Here is a 19,801-nt window from a genome sequence, read left to right on the forward strand (position 1 = left end):
GCGCTACGGACGCGCGCTCATACGTTTTTCTCTTTCTTGCTGTAATAGGCTGGTGCTGGCTTATTGAATAAGTGGAAACCTTTAAGAAATTATGCTCCGTCCATATTGTGAAGTACCGTGGCAATAGTTGTCAGGGAGCACACGCTTCGCTTTGTCTCTTCACCTTCTTTCCCCTTCTTGATCGCACAGGAAAGCAGAAACTGGAGTGCGAAGGTAATTCCTGTCACTTTAGAGGCATTGTAGTAAATATTCAAGGTTACGGTGTGCTCTGGTTATTACCAGAGCACACCGTATTGCTTATCTGCTTGCTTTTTTTTTTTTTTTGGTGAAGACCATGTGCTCTATTAGAGTAGCTTTACTTCGGGTCATGAGCATAGTGATTTCCTGGAACACGTATATAATAAGTGGTATTTTTTAAATCTTAACAAAATTGTAAAGAACTGTGGCAGATGGCACAACTCTACTTTTTCAGCTAGATTGCTCGAAGAGGCGGAAACCACTGACACAGGAAATTTAAATGCATAAATAAATAAATAAATAATAATTTTTCCCCTACAACAATTTTAAACGATCACTTCATGGCGCCTATTCCAATTTACGGTTTAGCGCCGGTGAGTTTGCAAGACATAGCCGCTGGTCAGAAATTTTTAGCTGGCGTCCGGTTTCGAGATACGGGTTCTCAATTTGTGCGACAAAATGCATTGACGTTCATGTTAAATTTGTCCATGCGGCGATTAAGAAGGCATTTTGTTAATAAATTGTGAGTGGAACAACAGTGCACTTTGTGCCAAGTTCGACGGTGGTCATCTCAAAACTGGGGCTAGTTTCGATATTCGTTCCACGAGAACATTAATTAATTGATTGATTAATTAATTAATTCATTCATTCATTCGATGTCCGTTAAATGAGCGGGAGCCATAATCTCGTAATTTATTGCTGTTTGACTTCATTTTCGCTATATACCGAAGGTGAAAAAGTGACAATTTCCCAGACACTATTCCGAGCACTGATTGGCCATGAAAACGGGGGTTTGCTTATTTCTGCTGAATGTTACGTCACCTTCGGGCAAAGGAAACTAATTAGAAATTATATCTCTTTACGGAGCGCTTCAATAGGAAACTAAAAAAGCAGTATTATATACAAGCAGATATTAAAGTGAATATTATTTAGAAGCTCTATATTTTTTCAGTCGATATTTGTCATTTCGAGCATTCTCGAGAGCAGCTGACAGGTGGCGATGCGTTAGAGCAAATTTTCATTTCGTCGATCACTGGCGACTCCTCTGTGAACTAACGACAGCAGATTGGCCTCCAAACTGCTCGGAGTACGAGCAGTTTGATTGAGTGACATTGCCCTCTTATTATAAGCGCCTGTTTTTCGTGAACTGAACATCTCCCGAATCCGAAAATTAAATATACCATCACTGTGTATTATTATTCAGAGTCGCCTTCAAATTCAATTCCCTCTCATTGTTGTCTGCTAGGTAACGGTAGTACAATATTGCTTATCTGTTCGACGCGTGTAACGGCCCGTGGAGCTCCACTTCCTCTTCGTGGCCGCGCTTTAAGGCGACCGTAACTTCAAAATGGAAATTGTTGGCCGAGTACGAAGGGCTGCTGATGGCGACTATCATATCTGATATATAGTAAGAAAGAAGGGTATCAGATAAAGGTATGGCAACTATCCATGAATGAATTGTTTTCTGACTGCACGCTGATTTATGCGTTTCGTAAGAAGCTTCGCAAGAACACTCATGATTTTTTTTCAAAGATTTTGGCAGCTGGATAAAGGCTGGCCGGAAGATATTGACACTGCTAAACTCAAGGGATAATTTATAGCCTGAAGTTCTTGGCAATGTTCTCGTTGCTTTCTGCACGGTGCACAATATCTCTAGTCTGCAGGTCTCCGCGACCGTTTATAGACTTGCTGCTCATCTTCATGCGTGTGCGCAACTACTACTAGTGCTCTTTCTATTTCCTTCTTTTTCTCGTTCCGTCGATGTATCTCCTCTTCCCCAATGCAAGGTAGAAAACCGGACTTGCGTCTGATTAACCTCCAGGCCTTTCCTCTCTTCTCTCTTTCTCTTTCTGAAGTTTGTGTTTGTGCTCGTAGCCAGCTGGCTTCGATATCTACTAGCTACCATGAAAATGCGTCCCCGCAGATTCATTCTACACCGACTTCAAAAACCTGATTTCATCGTCTGCAGTGAGACAGAGTTCTATCTTTTCAACTGAAAATGAAGGAAGGAGTTGTCGTCACCGTATGCTGGCAACGGCTAATCATTTTCACTTGGTTATAAATGTTGGCAAGTGGTGCGTAGTTAAACATTTTTCAAAAACCACCTGTTTTGTTTTGTCAAACTATTACACTGTTCTCGTTCCTGTCAGTTAGATGCAGCTGACGAGCATATGTAAATTGTAGATGGTAGCGTAAATTCTGAACACTCCTAGCTATGTTTTTGCTGCATGGAACGCAAAATTACTTCGTGCAGTTTGCATTCTGACTCAGCATGCTAAAAGGAACAAAGATAAACAAAGCAGAATATTACAACCTCGTACGCGAAATTTATTCTACAGAACTTGAGTACCTTCCAACCTCCCTCGATAGACGAGAATATTTTGATCCAAGGATTCTTTTGCCTTCTCACATGCGTAAATAATCCCTTCAGCAGACGGTTCCCGTCCTTGACCTTGCCTTTAATAAAATTCGTGCTGCAGCGTTTCCCGGAAATCGAAGCTTAAACAACTATGGTGACATAAGTGACCGTGATTCGCACGTGCAAGAGTGAAACATGCCGTCCGACCATTCACCGTTGCAGTTCCATCTGTGAAAGGCACTTGGCTGAACATCACGAAGGTCTCCCGCCTGCACATGAGCGCCTACCTGTGCATCGCCTCCAACGGTGTGCTGCCCTCTGTCAGCAAGCGGATCATCCTTGAAGTCAGCTGTGAGTAGAGCGCCTGCTCAGCCTCATTTTTTTTCACATTTTTTAATACTTATTCACTAATTCAAAGTTAATAAATTAACGCAATGTAAACATACGAGCAAAGGAAGAAACTAAGAGTGACATCACACTCAACAATCCGTGAGACAATACTGTGGTCGGTTAGCTGCGTACAGTAAAAGGCGACAATAAAACGTAAACAAAAGAAGCAATAACCACCGTTATTTTCACCATCAAATGAGCCCGTGCTAGAAAAAGTAAAAATGAAAACGCAAAGTACCTCTTTCTGACATATCGTAGCTGTTTAGCGATACACTTAGGCACGCGAACAGATAGCTTCCGCCATGGATCACGTGAGCACGTCCCAGCGGTGTACACAGCCGCACAGAGTAACACTTAATAGCGAACAAGCCGCTTATCTGTGTGCTCCTTTTCTGATAATTCCTCTGACGACCGTGATTTTCATTTTACCTTTTTGTATATAAGGTTGCAAGAAGAGGCGAAAAGCACTCGGTGTCATTTAGATAATACAAGTGGAAGTTTTATCTCTCTTTAGAGTCGATAAGCAGACATCAGAAAGAGCAATTAAATAGTTCGAAACACGGTGAAAAGTATAATGTTTGTGAGAGCTTTTCCCACGGTAAGTGGCATTAAAGAAATTCAGGACGACGAAAGACAGGGGAATAAAAGAAAAAAAAAAGACATAGATGTATAGCCAACGACTAATCACAGCAAGGCTTTCTTTTTCAATGCTTTAAAATATTTTTTTGCACTTATCTCATCTTCTGTACTCTGCACGCGAGAATTCGAGCACGGATAACCCCGCGAAAAAATAAAAACACCCTCGGGATCGCTGAAACCATTTTACAGTGTACGCAAGCGACGCAGCGTTTAAAGCTGATGGCTTGTCTTCTCCAGTGAGATAAGTTTGTTTAATTTATTGTTTGCCGTACCTTACACCGTCGACAAAACAAATTCCAAATGGACGAGCGAACCCTGGCAGCTGAGTCGTTCCCGAGAGAGTCGGCGCCCAAATCCCCTGGCTTTGCCGTTCGCGAGCTGGGCGTCGGAGAGGTCGAGATAAGCTTTCGCGCGCATCTCGAACGCGAATAAAGATTTTAAGCACGTCTTGATGTCTCTTCTGTTTTCTTTCTCTAAGTAAATGTTCGCGAATGCTCATTTCGTGAAAGCGCCCAAAAACGAAAACGAAAATGTACTCTCAAAGGCCTATTCGAACTTCTCAAATCGACGTCTTCGGAATAAAGTAAACACCGCTGCTAAGAACGCATGAAAACATGCAAGGATGCAAAAGCTCGTTTTTCTCTCTCTCTCTCTCATTCACTCGCTCTCTTATTTTCGTCGTTGAAGGGTAGTCCCCTGGTGCTTATACAATGCCGTTTTACAGTTGTAGGAGCACTGTGTGACTGAACCACGCGCCATTTCTCGTTGAAAGCTTCACTTTACACCAGTGGACATGGCGCAAGAGTCATCAAGGCCGTGCTCCCAGACTTTCCATCGACATTTTATTCTTTAGCCCGTCGGAGCACATTAATTAGCAAATTCTCTGTTGACTCGAACCGCTAAGATCTTTAAACAGTGTTTTGGCTGATGTACGCGTTGATTAGGAATTCGTTTGTGCGCGGTCGTCCTTGCAGGCGACCGCGCACAAAATGGCGAAGAGGCAACCTTCCTGGTCAATGGGTGGATGGTCTTCTTTTGCTTTGTTATTTTTCCTCTGTCCGCTGCCCTCCCTCTAGCGCGTATCGTGCTTGTAAAATTTCACTATTTACACAAGCGTTACGGAGAATAAAGCCTAGAAGGGCAACATGTACAGTATAGCTTGCTGAGGAGCGTCCAGCACGTAAAGAGTGCCTCAGATGGTTGAGACTAACAGTGTCATGTTGGTCGAATCATACGTTCTTCCTAGAGTGGTCCTCGGTAAGTCAAATTCTAAGGGAAAGAAGAGCCATGGAACGCTACTGGAAGTGGCACTGTTTTGACGACCCATAGAAATAGGTCATGAATGCGTCGGCACAAGCTGTGTATTCCGCTCAAGGACGTGTTTGCGTTGTGACCGGACACTAAAGCGGTGGAAGCGGCGGCGCACTTAATATCACCGGCGTGGGAGCGACGTTGGTAGCCCCAGGAACGTTGGTAGACGTGGTAGACGTGGCAGCAGACCGGAGGCCAAACCGTAACCGTGTATTTTTCGTAGTCGCACAGGGTGCGCTCTGCTGCGCCTGTATATAGTAGCGCCGCTACTCTTTATATTGCAACTGTCGCGTTTAATGAGTTACCTTGATTTGAAAATCAGTTGTATCAGAAGCATTTAGGGAAGAAAGCTCTTGGCTTCATTTTCAGACCTTGATATCTGCAGGTTGTTACCTTCCTGAATAGCAGAACAGATTTCAATCCCGGGTATTGTTGGTGATATAAAGTTCATCTTAAATAGTTTGAAATAAACAGTACTGAACTGAACTCAGCTATATTTCTATAGATGAGAAAGTCATTTCTGGGTGCACTATTGGCTAAAAGCTGATACAAACAGCTTAACGAAAACGAAAGCTTGTACAAGGCTGGAAGTATAAATTTTTTTAAAGTCAATTTTCGTGCAACTGTCGGCGAAATTTTTGTAGTCGAAGCCGACTCCGGAGAGTAAACAAATGTTTCGACAGTGCGTGTTCCACCATAGGCACATCAGTTGGTTGCCCCACGCCTAGCAGTTCAGCAACCAAGAAGAAAAAATTAAGAGAGCTGGAAACTTTCATCATGTTCACTGTGTTAGCCTGTCTTGACGCGCCAGCTGGCGTGCGTGTACGTGTGGCAAAACGCGCTTTCGTAACTGCTCAGGCATCGTGTTTTCGTGGGCGGTGCGTAACGAGAGGAAGAGGAGGAAAGAGAAAAGCACAAGGCAGGGAGATTAACTAGCATAGAGTCTGGTTGGCTACCAAGGTGACAGAACAATACACCCTGCGTCCGTGTCCACGTGAATAAAGACGAAAAAGAGGCATTCGATTCGATTCTACTTTCCTTAATTTCTTTTCTTGATGTGTAATCTCGGCTGTGCTCCGCAGTGAACTGCCACAAAACAATTGTTCTCGGAGCCATATCTTACAGTTCTTACGCGTCCGTGACACTGCTGTCCTTGGAGATTCGAAGACACCCATGTATTCCACAGCTGTCAGCGAATTTCTTCTTTCTCAAACGGCGAAGCCAAGCCATGCCAATGCATTGTTAGGCTCAGTTTTACGTGTTTCCTTTCACATCGGAGCCATCTTTTTGGCATCGGCGGCGCTTTCGTAACCTTAACTTGTGCGGCAAACTTCGGTAGATCGATGACATAAGCAAGAAATGTTGCTTTTGTCATTTACCCCCTTTACACTCTTCTGAGTGCGTCCCATTTAAAGGTTACGAATCAGTCGGTCCTTGGCACGTGGTAGATGCACCATTAGAAACCGCTTCGCGCACCACCGAGTGAGTCCCGGTATAACACGAAAAAGCGCCGATACACGGCTGCTGGAACTTCGTGTCGTCGTCTTGTTTTGCAATCCTGTACCAGTGTATTGCACCCGCGCCGCCACACGTGGCGAGCAGGCTGGCTCCTTTCGCCTAGATCACCGACGAACGCCAGAGTGTCTGCCATGCCACCTACAAGTTTTAATCTTTATGGTGAACACGTATGCGCTTACGAAACAGTTTTGAAAAAATGAGCTTAGGAAGTAAGAACGCACAAGTGAAGAAACCTTGAAAAACGAGCAGGACATTGCCCATGAGGGAGACGTGTACAGAATGTTTCAGTTTTCAGACCTCGATGGAAATTTAATTGTTATAGATACCAAATTTCCAGTTCCTATTGATTGCGACTGCTGTTCGCAACGCTTGTCTGATTCGGCTGGCTCACGCAAATAAAACTTGCAGGCAAATTTTAGAAGTCCGGCCGCGAAACTTCAAGTCCGAGACTACTAATTTCTGGCAGCCTCTAAGATAGAGCGGACTGAACTTGTGCGCGTCTGCACGTTTTTCTGCGCAGGCGTGACGTCGCAATGTTTGCGAAATTCGGAAACGACGTTAACAAGTGACGCAAACAAGATGGATAATTGCTCCTATAGCTGCCATACACCCACGAGTGCACTCAATTTTTTTGTGAACTTGCCGAGTAACCCTGCGCATAAACTGCATTAGTCTGCAAGAGTATCAGCCATTGCATCATTTCATGGTTATTCCTCATCCTTTGCTATCTACTTCTGTCTCCCTTCTCCTTCAATCCACTGTGAAGGAGCATTCCGGAGGCGCCGCCTTCCTACCCCGTTTATATTCTTTTTACCCTTCCCCTATTGCAGGGTAGCCAACCAAGCCCTTTTCTGCATGGGCAACATTCCTGCCCTACCTCCTTCTTTCTCTCTCTCTCTCTCTCCCTCCTTGTATGGTTGTAAGCAAGACATGTCTAATTCACCTGTTTAGGGTTTCTCCTTCTATCTTTTCGCTGTTTCCAAGTTTGATGCAAAGCCTCAGAATTATGTGCTTTATATTTTTTTGGCGTTTCGCAGTCGCGCCCATGATATGGATCCCGAACCAACTGGTCGGCGCGAGCGTCGATACCGACGTGACCCTGGACTGCAATCTGGAGTCACACCCCAAGTCGGTGACCTACTGGACGCGCAACACGGACACCATCATTCACCAGAACTCCAAGTACTCGGTGGTCACGGTGCAACACGCCATGTACAAGGTCCAGATGCAGCTCATGATCCGCAGGCTCAAGCCCGAGGACTTTGGCGAGTACCACTGCGTCGCCAAGAACTCACTGGGCGAGACGGAAGGAACCATCAAGCTCTACGGTGAGAGGCCAGCAATGTCTTTGTTCTTGTTAGAGATTTTTGGTGGGCGCGAACTATTGCAGACAGCAAAACAGCATACTGAGGCCTATGGTTCTGTATTTCAAGGCTTGAACTTTGGATTTCGTGCAACTATTAAAAAAAAACTACGAGGCCAGTTACCCCAATTTCTATCAAGGTGACGGCGCTGCAAACGAATGACAAGTGCTGGAAGGAATACGCAGACTTGACCACCTGCGAATTTCAAAATTCGTAAAAATACCACAGACACAACCTGGTATAAGCGAAAGGGGCGATGGGGCGTTTCACGCTTTTTTTTTTTTTTTTACAAGTTGACCTGAGCACACGGTCTTTGTGGGATACATACGCGCTTTATATTCATGATGATTTACTTTAGACGCAGCTCAAAAGCAGCAACAGATATTCACAAGCCACACATTTTTTTGACTACAGCAACATTTTCAGTGACTTCGCTGCCGCCGATTTCACCTGCTTCAGGAAGTACCCTGAAAAAATTGCTGGGGGCAAGTAACCCTCTTAATTGCATTGGTGTCTCTCGCTGCCAAAACAGAGCCGACATAGGTGGCGTCACAATTTCTTTCTGGAATGCAGTTCTCGAAAACTCCCCATCAATGTACCTTTCGTAGAATTTGACGCAACCTTGGTAAAATTAGAGAACGAGCCCAAATTCGTAGACTTTACGAAAGAATTCGTGAAACTTTTCACGTATTGCATAAAAAGAGAACTAGTCAACGTCATGCACATGGAAACCAATTTTTAGGAGGCGGCGATGGTCTATAGCCAACTCATGAGAGATTAAAAGAATTAAAAAATAAATAATAATAAAGAGAAATATGGGGTTTTACATTCCAGTGCAACACATGGGGTTTGAAAGAAGCTGTAGTGGAGGACTACGCATTAATTTCGCCTGGCGAGTACTTTTTAATGTCTGCCCTAAGCATGGTGCACGAACGTTTTTGCACTTCCCTCCTATAGAAATGCAGCCGCAGCGATTTAAAACTAAACTCGTGACCTCCTGCCCAGCACCAGAACGCGATCGCCACATAGGCACTGCAGGGCATAAAGAGAACTACAATGGCAAGAAAAGTTAAGGTACGAAATTGAATGAAGCGATATTGGTCTAATAAAAGATGGCGGCAGACAATAATAGTTGTAATCGCACTGCCCAAAATCGCAGAATTGCGTGACATTATAATGCAAAGTTACACAAAACGAAAAAAAAATATGTATGTCACTGGCAGCTGCAGTACACAATACAAATGTGAGGCATGATTTAGCAGTACAATCTAGGAAAGAAAAGGGGGGAAAAAAAGTTGTACTAGTCTTCTTCGCACTTTTGGCACGCTCTGTTGTTCCCCTTAATTTTGTATTTTCCTATTTATGTCATATAGCTCAATCTCATGACTTCTGATTCTTGTTCTCGATATATCAGGCTCTTTCCTTGCGGCAATCCTGAGCTGCACAATCCAGTTTGTTGAGTAGGTACTGTTTCTTTCGGTGACGTCATGTGCGTTTTATTACCGAGAAATATGTGGTGTCTCACTGCTGGAGACACATGTGTTTTCCCTGTCAACGTTTATGTTATTTTCCAGCAGTCTCGATGCTTTACTAGATCCTAATGGAATTGAATTATCCCCGCACAAAATATCAGGCTTATAAGAGGTTCTGAGGCTATCCGATTTTGAATAAACCGGGTTTAACTCGGGTGAGCTGTTAGGGCACATGATAAACGCAACCGCTCTATTGCTTTGCTCACTAAGAAATCGACAACTTGTCCAGTGTTACCACAACCAATACCTCCTACGTGAACAAACTAAAAAAAATTGTACCATTTGATTTTTCAACGAAACTAGGCTACCTCAGGAGCTGTGGCCGCTGAGTTCCATAAAAGTCGTTAAAGGAGTCAGAAATAGCTTTGCAACTAATGTCATTCAAATCGTCATCAACAACCCATATTTATTTCCAATGCAGGACGAAGGCCTCTCCCTGCGATCTCCAAATACTCCTGTCTTGATTCCAACGAGCTTCTGCAAATTTCCTTAATTCATCCCCCCGCCTAGTTTTCTGCAGTCCCTTTCACCGCTCTCTTCCTGTCTCTTAACATTAACCCTAACATTGTTCGTTCCATCGCTCCTTTATGCGGCCCTTAACTTGTTCTCGAGCTTCTTGGTTCGTTCAAATGTGTACTGCGAGAGGAAAACAAAAATTCAGTAACAATTTAGGAGTAAATGTGAGAGAAATGCGTGCGCAATACGTCGAATATCGCTGAGGTCCCGGATTCATGATTTAAACCACGTTCACCACATTGGGGGCTAAGTGCTGTTCATGAGCTCACTCGATACGCCTCCGACCTCTTCGAGGAGCGAAGCGCAACTGACGGTGTTGCGGAGCAGACCAACGACAATTGCACTATATATATATATATATATATATATATATATATATATATATATATATATATATATATACTTTGCATTCAGAAATTCTGTATCTTGCCAGATATCGAAGACGCGAAACTGTGGTGGGCTAGGCAAAAAAAGACAAGGCTTTCAAACATATTGAGTACTCCAATTACGGCAGGGAGGCAATGCATGCCTGCACGCGCCCGGGCATCAACTTTAGGGTCATAGCAGCAGAAATAGCGGAGGCGGATAGCAAGAGGCATCAGTGCTGGATAGAGAGAACACAAGGAAAAGAAAGACCGGCCGGTGTCAACCAGACAGGCGTCCGGTTGGCTACCCTACGCTTGGAGAAAAGAGAATAGAAAGAGGAAACGAGGGAGAAAGGAAGGACTTCGCGTACTCAACAGGACGCTCCACAGAACTGTAAACGGAAGTGCTATAAACGATAAGTGTGTCGGGATCAGTGCGCTCATCTTCGATAGCCTCGGGGCAACCCTGAGAGGTTGCCTCTACAGGTTATCGTCACAACTTCTCAATATCGCGGAAACCATCGTGAGATTCTGTAAGGGCAGCGATATTGGGGGAGAAGCTTGAGTGACTTACTATATGTTTCCCGCTTTTTCTTTTTTTTTTCTTTCGACAGCATTACACATAGTCGCGAACACCGCAGATTTCGAGATTTGGACCAAGTGTGTATAACAGCTTTTAAACGAAAACTACGCAGTGCCCTGCTTAAATGAAGTTCATTATGAATGGCAATTACGCTTCTGACATTTTCGTTGGTACGAACGGTCTTCAGCGAACAGCTTTTGTTTGATGCTGACAGAATTCAAATAGGCCTGTCACCGCAAGGTGATGGAGGGCGCTGCTACCTTTCTTATCTTTAAGGCAAAAGTTGGCGTGGTTGTAGTGCATTAAGAACATTCCTTTGTTTCTCGACCGCTGGTATGGAGCCTGTTCCGAGAGCAGCTCAGGGGTGCGGTAACTGGCAGTCCGGCATGGTGCCAGGAATAAACGCCTAAGGAGAAGGAAAGGAAGAGGCTAGAGGGTGCAGGGCGAGCCGCCCAGAGAGCATAATCGAACGCGTTCATCACGCGCTCCCTAAAGCCCATTTTTCTTATTTTTAGCGAGCCCCAAAACCGCAGCGGTATTCACGTCAGCTCTCAATTTTCTCTGCTCCGAAGCGCAAACGAAGTGCTCTTCGCTTCCCACTGTAGTTTCCTCTTTTCTAAGCATTCCTTTCCCTTTCCCACAACTCTCTGTTCCTTTACGTGGGTATCTGAGTAGGCCTATATACCTCTGTGTGTTTGTGTTTGCGTTCGTACGTTTGAGTGCGGGCGTGTATGTGTCAGTTTATGTTTATGCGTGTGTATGCGCGCATGCACTCCTGCGCGACTGTACACACACACACACACACACACACACACACACACACACACACACACACACGTGTGTGTGTGTGTTTGCGTGCGTGCATACTTGCTCGCAGGTTGATAGGAAAACAGCCGAATGAAAATGACGTCTAAGGGGCAAGAGTGAAAACCTCGGGGAAATAAGTGAACAGATATATGTCCACGAAAAAAAAAAAACATTACGAAGAAAAGCACTGGTGTTCCCGATACGGAGCGTTGGGAGGAGAGGAAACGGATCACGTGCGAATTAAGAAGAATAAAGGACATTTTATTTTAGTGCTTTCTTTATTTCTCATTTGCTCCTCTTCCAGGAAAAACGAAAAAAAAAAACCGAAAAGGTGATCGTATTTTCCGTCTCACTCAATATTTATTTCTTTTTTTCCCCTCTCGCCATTCCCCAGACTACCTTCTTCGTCGTCCACTCAGTATGCTTGGCGGCCTATTCATAACACAGCCGATAGGGTCGTTCCCTACAGCAGACTGTTTAGGCGGCGGCAGGCGGGGAACTTGCCATCGCGAAAGAAGGATTTGTGGAGAGGAATTTCGCGCTTTTCCCGTAATTAAAACGTTAAATTCCTTTCTTCATCCGCGCTTCGACTCCCCACAAGCCCGAAAACCTGCATTTTGTATGTCTTTTTACGGCGGTGGCTTTTCACTTGCGTTGTATGTGCGTGTGCGGTTTATAAAAAATTTTTTTGACTTTTTTGCGTCTCGAAAATGAATTGCCTTCGTCTCTGGATTCCTGCTAACCGCAGGACCTTATATCTTGCTCTATCCGGACTTAACGCATGGGAATTCAGAAAGGCTTCACTTCACGTTGCTTTTTTTATATAAGTATTTTTTTCTTAAACCCCCAAGAGGCTGCCTTTATAAAAGTTCGTTCTTTTCCATTTTTTCGCCAGGATATGCCGGCAAGAGAGCTGAAATAAAACCTCGCCAGTTTACTTAATGTTTCGCATGTCTTTCTTGAAGCGAGATCGAGCGATGCGAATTGCTTTTAAGGGCTTCTTTTTGAGTCAATGCGTAGAACGTACACGAGACAACATGACGGGATTGCTCTTCTATGAGGTATAATAAATCTTTTATTGAAATGGTGGTTAGGTTAGGTTAGTTAAGATTAAGTAATTCAAAGCTCCACGCAATAGCCTCGGTATGTCGCTGACTGATTGCATGTACAGCTTTTATTTTTAATTTTGTACATAGTTAAATTTTGAAAAAAGGAACTCCCAGGCCTTTCCTTTACTCGTGTAAATACTGGTACAGACCATAATATACCAAGAGACTTCTATCGATCGACGTAGGTTCTTGCATTTCTCGGAATATTGAAACCACGAGCTGCCCTTCTGCTAAGTCTCTACGCTAAAAGCCTAGACGCAAGCACGTCATTTTTGACGCAGCTCTCTTGTTCCTTTTTTTTTCTGATGTCCTAATATATTTTATCACACGCACTTAATCAGGAAGTAAAAGACGTGAGGCGATGGAGCCACATAATAAGGCACTAAAGAAGTACACATGATGCATGTTAACTAACTAGCTTTCTAAATAGTAGAATTGTGCCTTAATAAGGGGACATATAGTTTATATTGGTTTTAAGAATGTCGGTCTCCTAAGCGACGACTAATTTAGGGTGATGTTCGGGAGAATCGTCTCAATGGAGATCCCATAAAGGAGAAAGTTCGACTTCTGCCCGCTCGCAGTCGTTCTACAGCAAGGCTCATGATACAACTAGATTCATTTGATAATGTCCGCTATAAATTTATTTTAAAAATCATGAAAGCAAGCGCAACAAAACTCAGAGAGGATATTGAGCGCAGAACCGAAAATTTGGGAAAACAATTCCGCGTGAGTAGACTAGTAAGACGCGTTGCGATGAATCGCCAAAATTGTGCTTTATTTGCTTAAGGGCCAATAAGCAGGGCTTGGCTTCAGAACTACCAATTTTAGAGTGGTGAAACTTGGTACATAAAAATTGTGTCTTATAAAACCTTTTGAGGAAAAAAATCGAAATAGTTGGTGTATTAGTGGCACTGAAGGAAAGCTTTAAGTGTCATCGAGGCGTTTGGAACGCTCTTCTGACGTGCTAACGAAGTTTTATTTTGTTGCTAGGAGCAACTGGGTCAAGATTGCTGCTCTGAACTTAGGACATATGCTGCTTCTTGGGAGAGCTGCTAATTCATACTCTGCAGGGATGCGCTAGAAAATATGGACTGCAACTGCGGCGCACATAAAATATATACGGAAGCGCTTTTATGTAGATACTGAAACACTTACAATCGACCATTGAAAATGTCGCTCTCACTTCGGAAACTTTGATTTACCAGCAGTAATTGTAATCTTTCGGATGAAGCTAGCGGCATATTTGACGCGGATGTGTCACTCACTCACTCACTCACTTGATCAATCAATCAATCAATCAATCAATCAATCAATCAATCAACCAATCAATCAATCAATCAATCAATCAATCAATCAATATAATTCAAATGGTTCATTGATTGATTCAACAATCTTCAATCAATAAAAAACACTCAAATGGTCGATTGATTGATTCATCAGTCTATCGAACCAACGAATGAACGAACATGCATAAGTTCGTGCGTTCAATTCCGCTGCTAAAACTGCCGTGGTGCTCGATCATCTCATTTCTTCCTCCTCATGAGAGAAACAAATTTTGCAGGGAGACTGCCAACAATAGTTGACAGTGCTTCTAATACCAGCAAGCAGATTATTGACTCAAGCTATCATTAGTGTAATATTATATTTCTTGTTTTATTAAACAAAGCGTTCTACCGTAAGAACTTCATTGCGGAAACCTCTCAACGACAAATGAAGGGGAGAATGGAGGCCAAATACAGAAGCATATAAATGATTAACACCTGATATTAACTTGGGGTAGAAACTCCTGCCGAAATAGAAAAATTGAAGTCCTGCTTACCAAATTCCGCATGTCGGGTACCTACAATAAACTATTACTTGCATAGATCTGGTCTGGCGCCCTCCTCCTTGTGCTCATATTGTGGGGAGGATGAGACGATAACGCTCTGCTTATCAGGCCACCATTCCTCATAATTAAGAAAACATATTTTAGGAGGACAATTTCACGTTGCTGAATTTAATCTCTCTCTTCCCGATACTTCCTATTTAGGAACCTGTGTGTGAGACAACTTTAATAAATATTCTGCAAATTGATGGCCTGGGTCTAGGCCGCGCCGGTGGAAGCAGAGAGACCCTGCTCTCTAGGACATTGTCATAGAGATATCGGTGCAGGTTTTGTTACGTTTAAACTGAATCAGAAGGATTTGCTTGCTGAGTGCTTATATATTTATCTCATTTATTTATTCTTCATCCATTCAAAATTTTTCATGCGCGTTTATTTTCAGATTAAACTAATTATTTTCCTAAATCAACCCATTCTTAGCCAACCCCTCAAGCCACTCCGTAAAGAAACCAACCAACCAACCATTTGTGCTGATGCTTGCCTACCTTCTGTCGTGGCCTTCTCCTTATGGCGCTTAGCGACTTGGACTACAAAGAGACACTAGCGTACAGTAGCGTCCCTGCGCATACAACTGACAACTGCCGTTTGGGCAACCTCTAGCGTGAGTATAGTACAGCGCGAACGGGACCGCCGTGTCCTCGTTGAGCAAGTCAACCAAGCCATGCCACCTACTCTGTCGTTGTTTCTCGAGCAGTGTAAGCCGTCCTATACGGTCCCAGTTTCCCAATAGACGTATGCTGGGAGACCACATCGTCATGTCACTCGTATCCTTGCGCAAGTGCAGCCATCGAACGCAACGCCCTGTCTTCCGCAACACTAATCCTCGTATCCCGCAGTCCACTGAGATAAGGTGTCGCCAGGGAAGACTCAGTCGTCGTGCAGGAGGAGGGTTGTATGCGTGGACGGTAGGTTGCCGTTAGACAGCGAGTAGGTGCGTTTCCTACGTAATCGAAAGGAATAGTTAGGGGCTGTTCCACGGTTTCGGCCATGTCCTGGCGTAACCACGCAAGAGCTCAACATTCAGATACCTCGCTGGTGTTCGTTGCGGGGTTACCGTTGTGGGGTTACCAACATATCGGGCACTGACTTGTGATAACCACTGTCGTTACTGGCGGCGTTACTGCCGAGGAACTCGTTTAACGACGCTCATACTAAGCGTCTAAATTAGCGTGCCCTACAATTTGCGCAAATGACCAGACCAAGTAAACTTTGCACTGATCATTTACCCGAATAAAACCTTATTCTTATAGGTATAGAGGTAGGTTTGCTGGAAGTGAAAATGAAGTGTTTGGAAGCAAAACGCGTCCCTATTTTTTTCCCCTCCCAGATTCGCCAATAACTTATTCAGGAATAAATGTAGACAATCACACACTGGCATCAACAGATAGCAAAACTGCAAAAAGTTGACCAATAGTTAACGTGGCATAAGAGTCAACCATTAAGCACGGAATATACATTCGAAAGCGTGACCGAGATAATCCAAAAGATTTTCGCGGCGATAAACTTTTATTCATGACCTGCAGCAAGCCATAATCGAAGTATAGTGCCAAAGGAGAGAAGTTTGTCGCCTAGTAACCTGAATACGTCGGCAAAGGGGCTTTTTTTGCCATGGCATAAAGCGAACAGTTTCGAAAAACATGCGTGATACCGTCATCCTCATCACCGCACGTGCAACATGGAAAGCTCGTACGATGTAATTTATACTACGGAACGTGCATGGTGTAAAATGCTCATTGAGACAATGAAATGTATTCTATTAACACTTCGATTATGATACAGCTTTGGCATCAAGTGGAGGTGCTTACATGTTCAGAAGCGGGACAGTTGTTGTTACACCTGACAAACTTTAATCATATTACTAACGCGTCCACATGTTACAATCAGATTGAACGTTATAATACCAGAATAATATATCGTAAGAGATATACGTGTCGCAACCTTGGGACAAGCTGTTTTTGAGGAAGTCACTCCCCGAAAACATTGCATCATAAGTCCTCTCAGAACCTATCCAAAAAGAAAAGAGCATTTGAAAGAACAACCCACAAATTGTTATTTGGAAGCGTTGTTCTGGGAATTACCTTTTTAAACCTTTGGTATAGGCAGGAGCTAGGAGAATCTGCATTCACACTCTGCAGAGACAGTGATCGTCATGCTTTCTAATCCTTCACCAATAACACTAACTTTTCATCTAAATGTAAGGTGCTTTCATCATCTCTTTCATCAAATCCTGTCTTGTCCTGGCGTTGCCAATATCAGGAATCATGAACAATAGTTTATCTTGAGCTTTCATTAAAAACACTTATAAATGAAAAAAGAAACAACCCGGAATTGCTTCGACAAGCGTGCCTTTGCTCACGAGTCTACATACAATAATGGATATCACGAAGTAATTTTTGCTGCCCCTTCCATTTCATTATCTTTTATTATATGCCCTTTAACAACAGATAGGCCCACTGTTGAAGGTAGCACCAAGAGACCATTGATCAGCTTAAGCAACAACATCACGTTATGTCTGGTTACAGGCCTAAGTGCTGCTTTTTCTCCGAACGAAGTGTTCCCCTTTCTAATCACTTTTCGACTTAGGGACGTCCTGATAACGCCCATCGCCAACGTACTTTATATAGCCTCGTTCATTTTTCTGCAGCTTCATGCGGTGATATAAATTCAAAATAAGGACACCCGCAATGTTGTCTTATTTTCTTCCATCGTTTAACCTGCTGTAGCCCTTTTATCGGGCATTTTAGTGATTCACCTGATGCCCTTCATTGAATATTATTAAAGATGGTCCTTATCGGTACAAAGATGGTGAAGACTGGCGTGACTAGTTGTACTGGATGCGACAGCAAAACATGAATACATAGTCAATAATTGATTGCACGTTTTCTTAGAGCAGTGTATTATTCTTACATATAACGCACTATTAAAGTCAGTGTTAGTACCTACACTTCCTTTTGTTTTCACAGGCAATAAAGTGTATGCTTATTTAATAGTTCATAAATAAGCGCAAGTATTCTTAGGAGCATTTCGCCATTTTGACATTTATAGTAGCACATTTTATGGCGGTGTTAGCACCTACACTTTCTAACGTTATTTTAAGAGGCAGTAAAGTTTACATTCGGACACGAAGACCCGTTTCGCTGTTTGTGCATGGAATAAAGTGGAAACATAACTGGGCTGCCCGTAAGCGTAAGACTAATTTTTGACCGGCAGTGATGAGCAGGAGAGAGTGGATTTATTGGGAGAGCGCCATTCCCTCAAGTATACTGACAGGAAGCCACTGCTTTTCTTCTTTATGCTGCAGAGATTCCAGCCAGCTCGTCGTCCACGTCGCACTCGCCCGAGGCGTTTCGAGCGAAATCGGAAAAATTGCGCAACGGCCAAATGCGAAACTCCCTGACAAGGCCCAGCGATCGGGGTGAGTGTCTCCGAGCACTCCGCAGTAGCGCATTCTTGCAGACCGCGAATTTTTCTCGTCTTTCGAAGAGTCGGGAAGCAACGACGCGCACGCCAATTTCGAAAAGCAGTGCGAATTCAAAGTATCGTAGTTCACACCTCAACTTGGACAGTAGCACTCGCTGAAAGCGGCTTCAGTTATATTTCCTTCATTTGTTTGTTTCTGTAAATTTAACACCGTTGCTAGTGTATTCGGGACCTATGACAGCGTAATCAATCAATCAATCAATCAATCAATCAATCAATCAATCAATTATTCAATCAATCAATCAATTCAAGGTTCGTTGTTTCATGAGTAAAAAAATATATCGATAAGTTTACAGAAGGAGGCTAAGAGCACAAGGCTGTATGAAGACCACATTACAGGAAGAGGAAGCTATATAAACAATGAATGGGAAGAAGGACAGTAGTTACTTTAGAAAATTCAGAGAGTGAGTGAGTGAAATAACTTTATTTAGGTCCAGAGAAGACGCAGGGGAGACCCCGTGTCACCCGGCTAGTCCCACGTTGGGACGGCCAAGCCGAGCTTGACGGCCCGATCGCGGGCACTCTGGACGGCCAGGGTTTGGTCGTTGAGTTCGGGGCTGCCCAAAAGCGCAGCCCACCTATCCTCGCTGAAGGGGGAGCTGATTGCTTTACACTCCCACAACACATGGTTAAATGTTGCCGTTAGTCCACAGGCAGGGCAGTCCGCACTGGGATACCTTTCAGGGAAAATAGCGTGAAGAACCGCAAGGTTAGGATACGCACGAGCTTGTAAAAGTCGAAGGGTCACTATTTTAAAAAAGACAGTTGCGTAAAAATAATACTTACAATGCAAAACAACAAATACGGGATATCAACTCCCAGTATATTCGGAGAAACTTGGGGCGTAGACTGCCCCTCTCGAAAAGAAGAAAAGAACGTAGCGTTACATGGAAGCGAAAATTCTCTATGTTAAAGAAATATGCAAATCATGTCATATTGTATGTCATACCTTCCGATTCCCGAACTGGTTCGCTCTCAAGTCATAAATTTATACAACGACTAGCCGAATGTATTTAACTTTCTAGTAAGTTGTCAAGTAAGTTATTCGATAATATAACCTTGTAAACATTGACAGCCTTCTTCTGCAGAAACGGAACCTAAGTATATGAAAGTGCTGCAAAGTCGCATAAATATCTAACTTCTCCCACAGTTCGAGGGCGACAGAAATTTAGGAAGAAATTTTCGGCTTTAAGCTGTATATTCTTCGGTACTAAGTCATAATTTTCTGCAGTGCAAGTTCTTGGACTCTTCAGTTTGTAGCATCCTCTTAAATCTATCGTGACATAATCCTGCATTTCAAAGGTGTCATGATTCATGAAGAACGTTAATGTGAATTTATAGTTATTGCGTACGTTTATTTCTTTCAAAAATGCTAATTATTGCGAGCTCTTAAGCTACTTTTGCTATATAAACAGAACCAATGGATGTTTAATCAAATGCTGCCAATGGTAGACTAACTTTAGGTGTAGTATTTCTTACACTGAACGGTCAGCGTCAAACATGTTATAACGACACAAATCTTCCAAATGGTTGTAATATATCGCATTCCTTTAACATTTGTCACACTTACTCAACAGAATGCCAATAAATGCAGCTGAAAACAAAACTGCGATATGATGAAAAATCATAATCGGACTGTATTTGTAGCTTGGTCTTTAATGAAATGCACTGTATGCCATCAATTTTAAATCTCAAACTAGAAATTGTTG

The 19,801-nt window shown here is 43.3% G+C and overlaps 1 protein-coding gene across 1 annotated transcript in view; it reads left to right on the forward strand.

The window, feature by feature from the left end:
- LOC119442865 (lachesin-like) overlaps nt 1–19,801 on the forward strand; it is a 157,559-nt gene that overhangs the window by 132,183 nt on the left and 5,575 nt on the right. Inside the window, exons 5-7 of the mRNA XM_037707909.2 lie at nt 2,819–2,947; nt 7,492–7,782; nt 17,914–18,027. Of these exons, the coding sequence (XP_037563837.1) occupies nt 2,819–2,947; nt 7,492–7,782; nt 17,914–18,027 (534 nt within the window). The remainder of the gene's footprint in view (nt 1–2,818; nt 2,948–7,491; nt 7,783–17,913; nt 18,028–19,801) is intronic.

The sequence above is a fragment of the Dermacentor silvarum genome, chromosome 2, assembly GCF_013339745.2.
Source record: "Dermacentor silvarum isolate Dsil-2018 chromosome 2, BIME_Dsil_1.4, whole genome shotgun sequence".
In the NCBI taxonomy this organism is placed as follows: Eukaryota; Metazoa; Arthropoda; class Arachnida; order Ixodida; family Ixodidae; genus Dermacentor; species Dermacentor silvarum.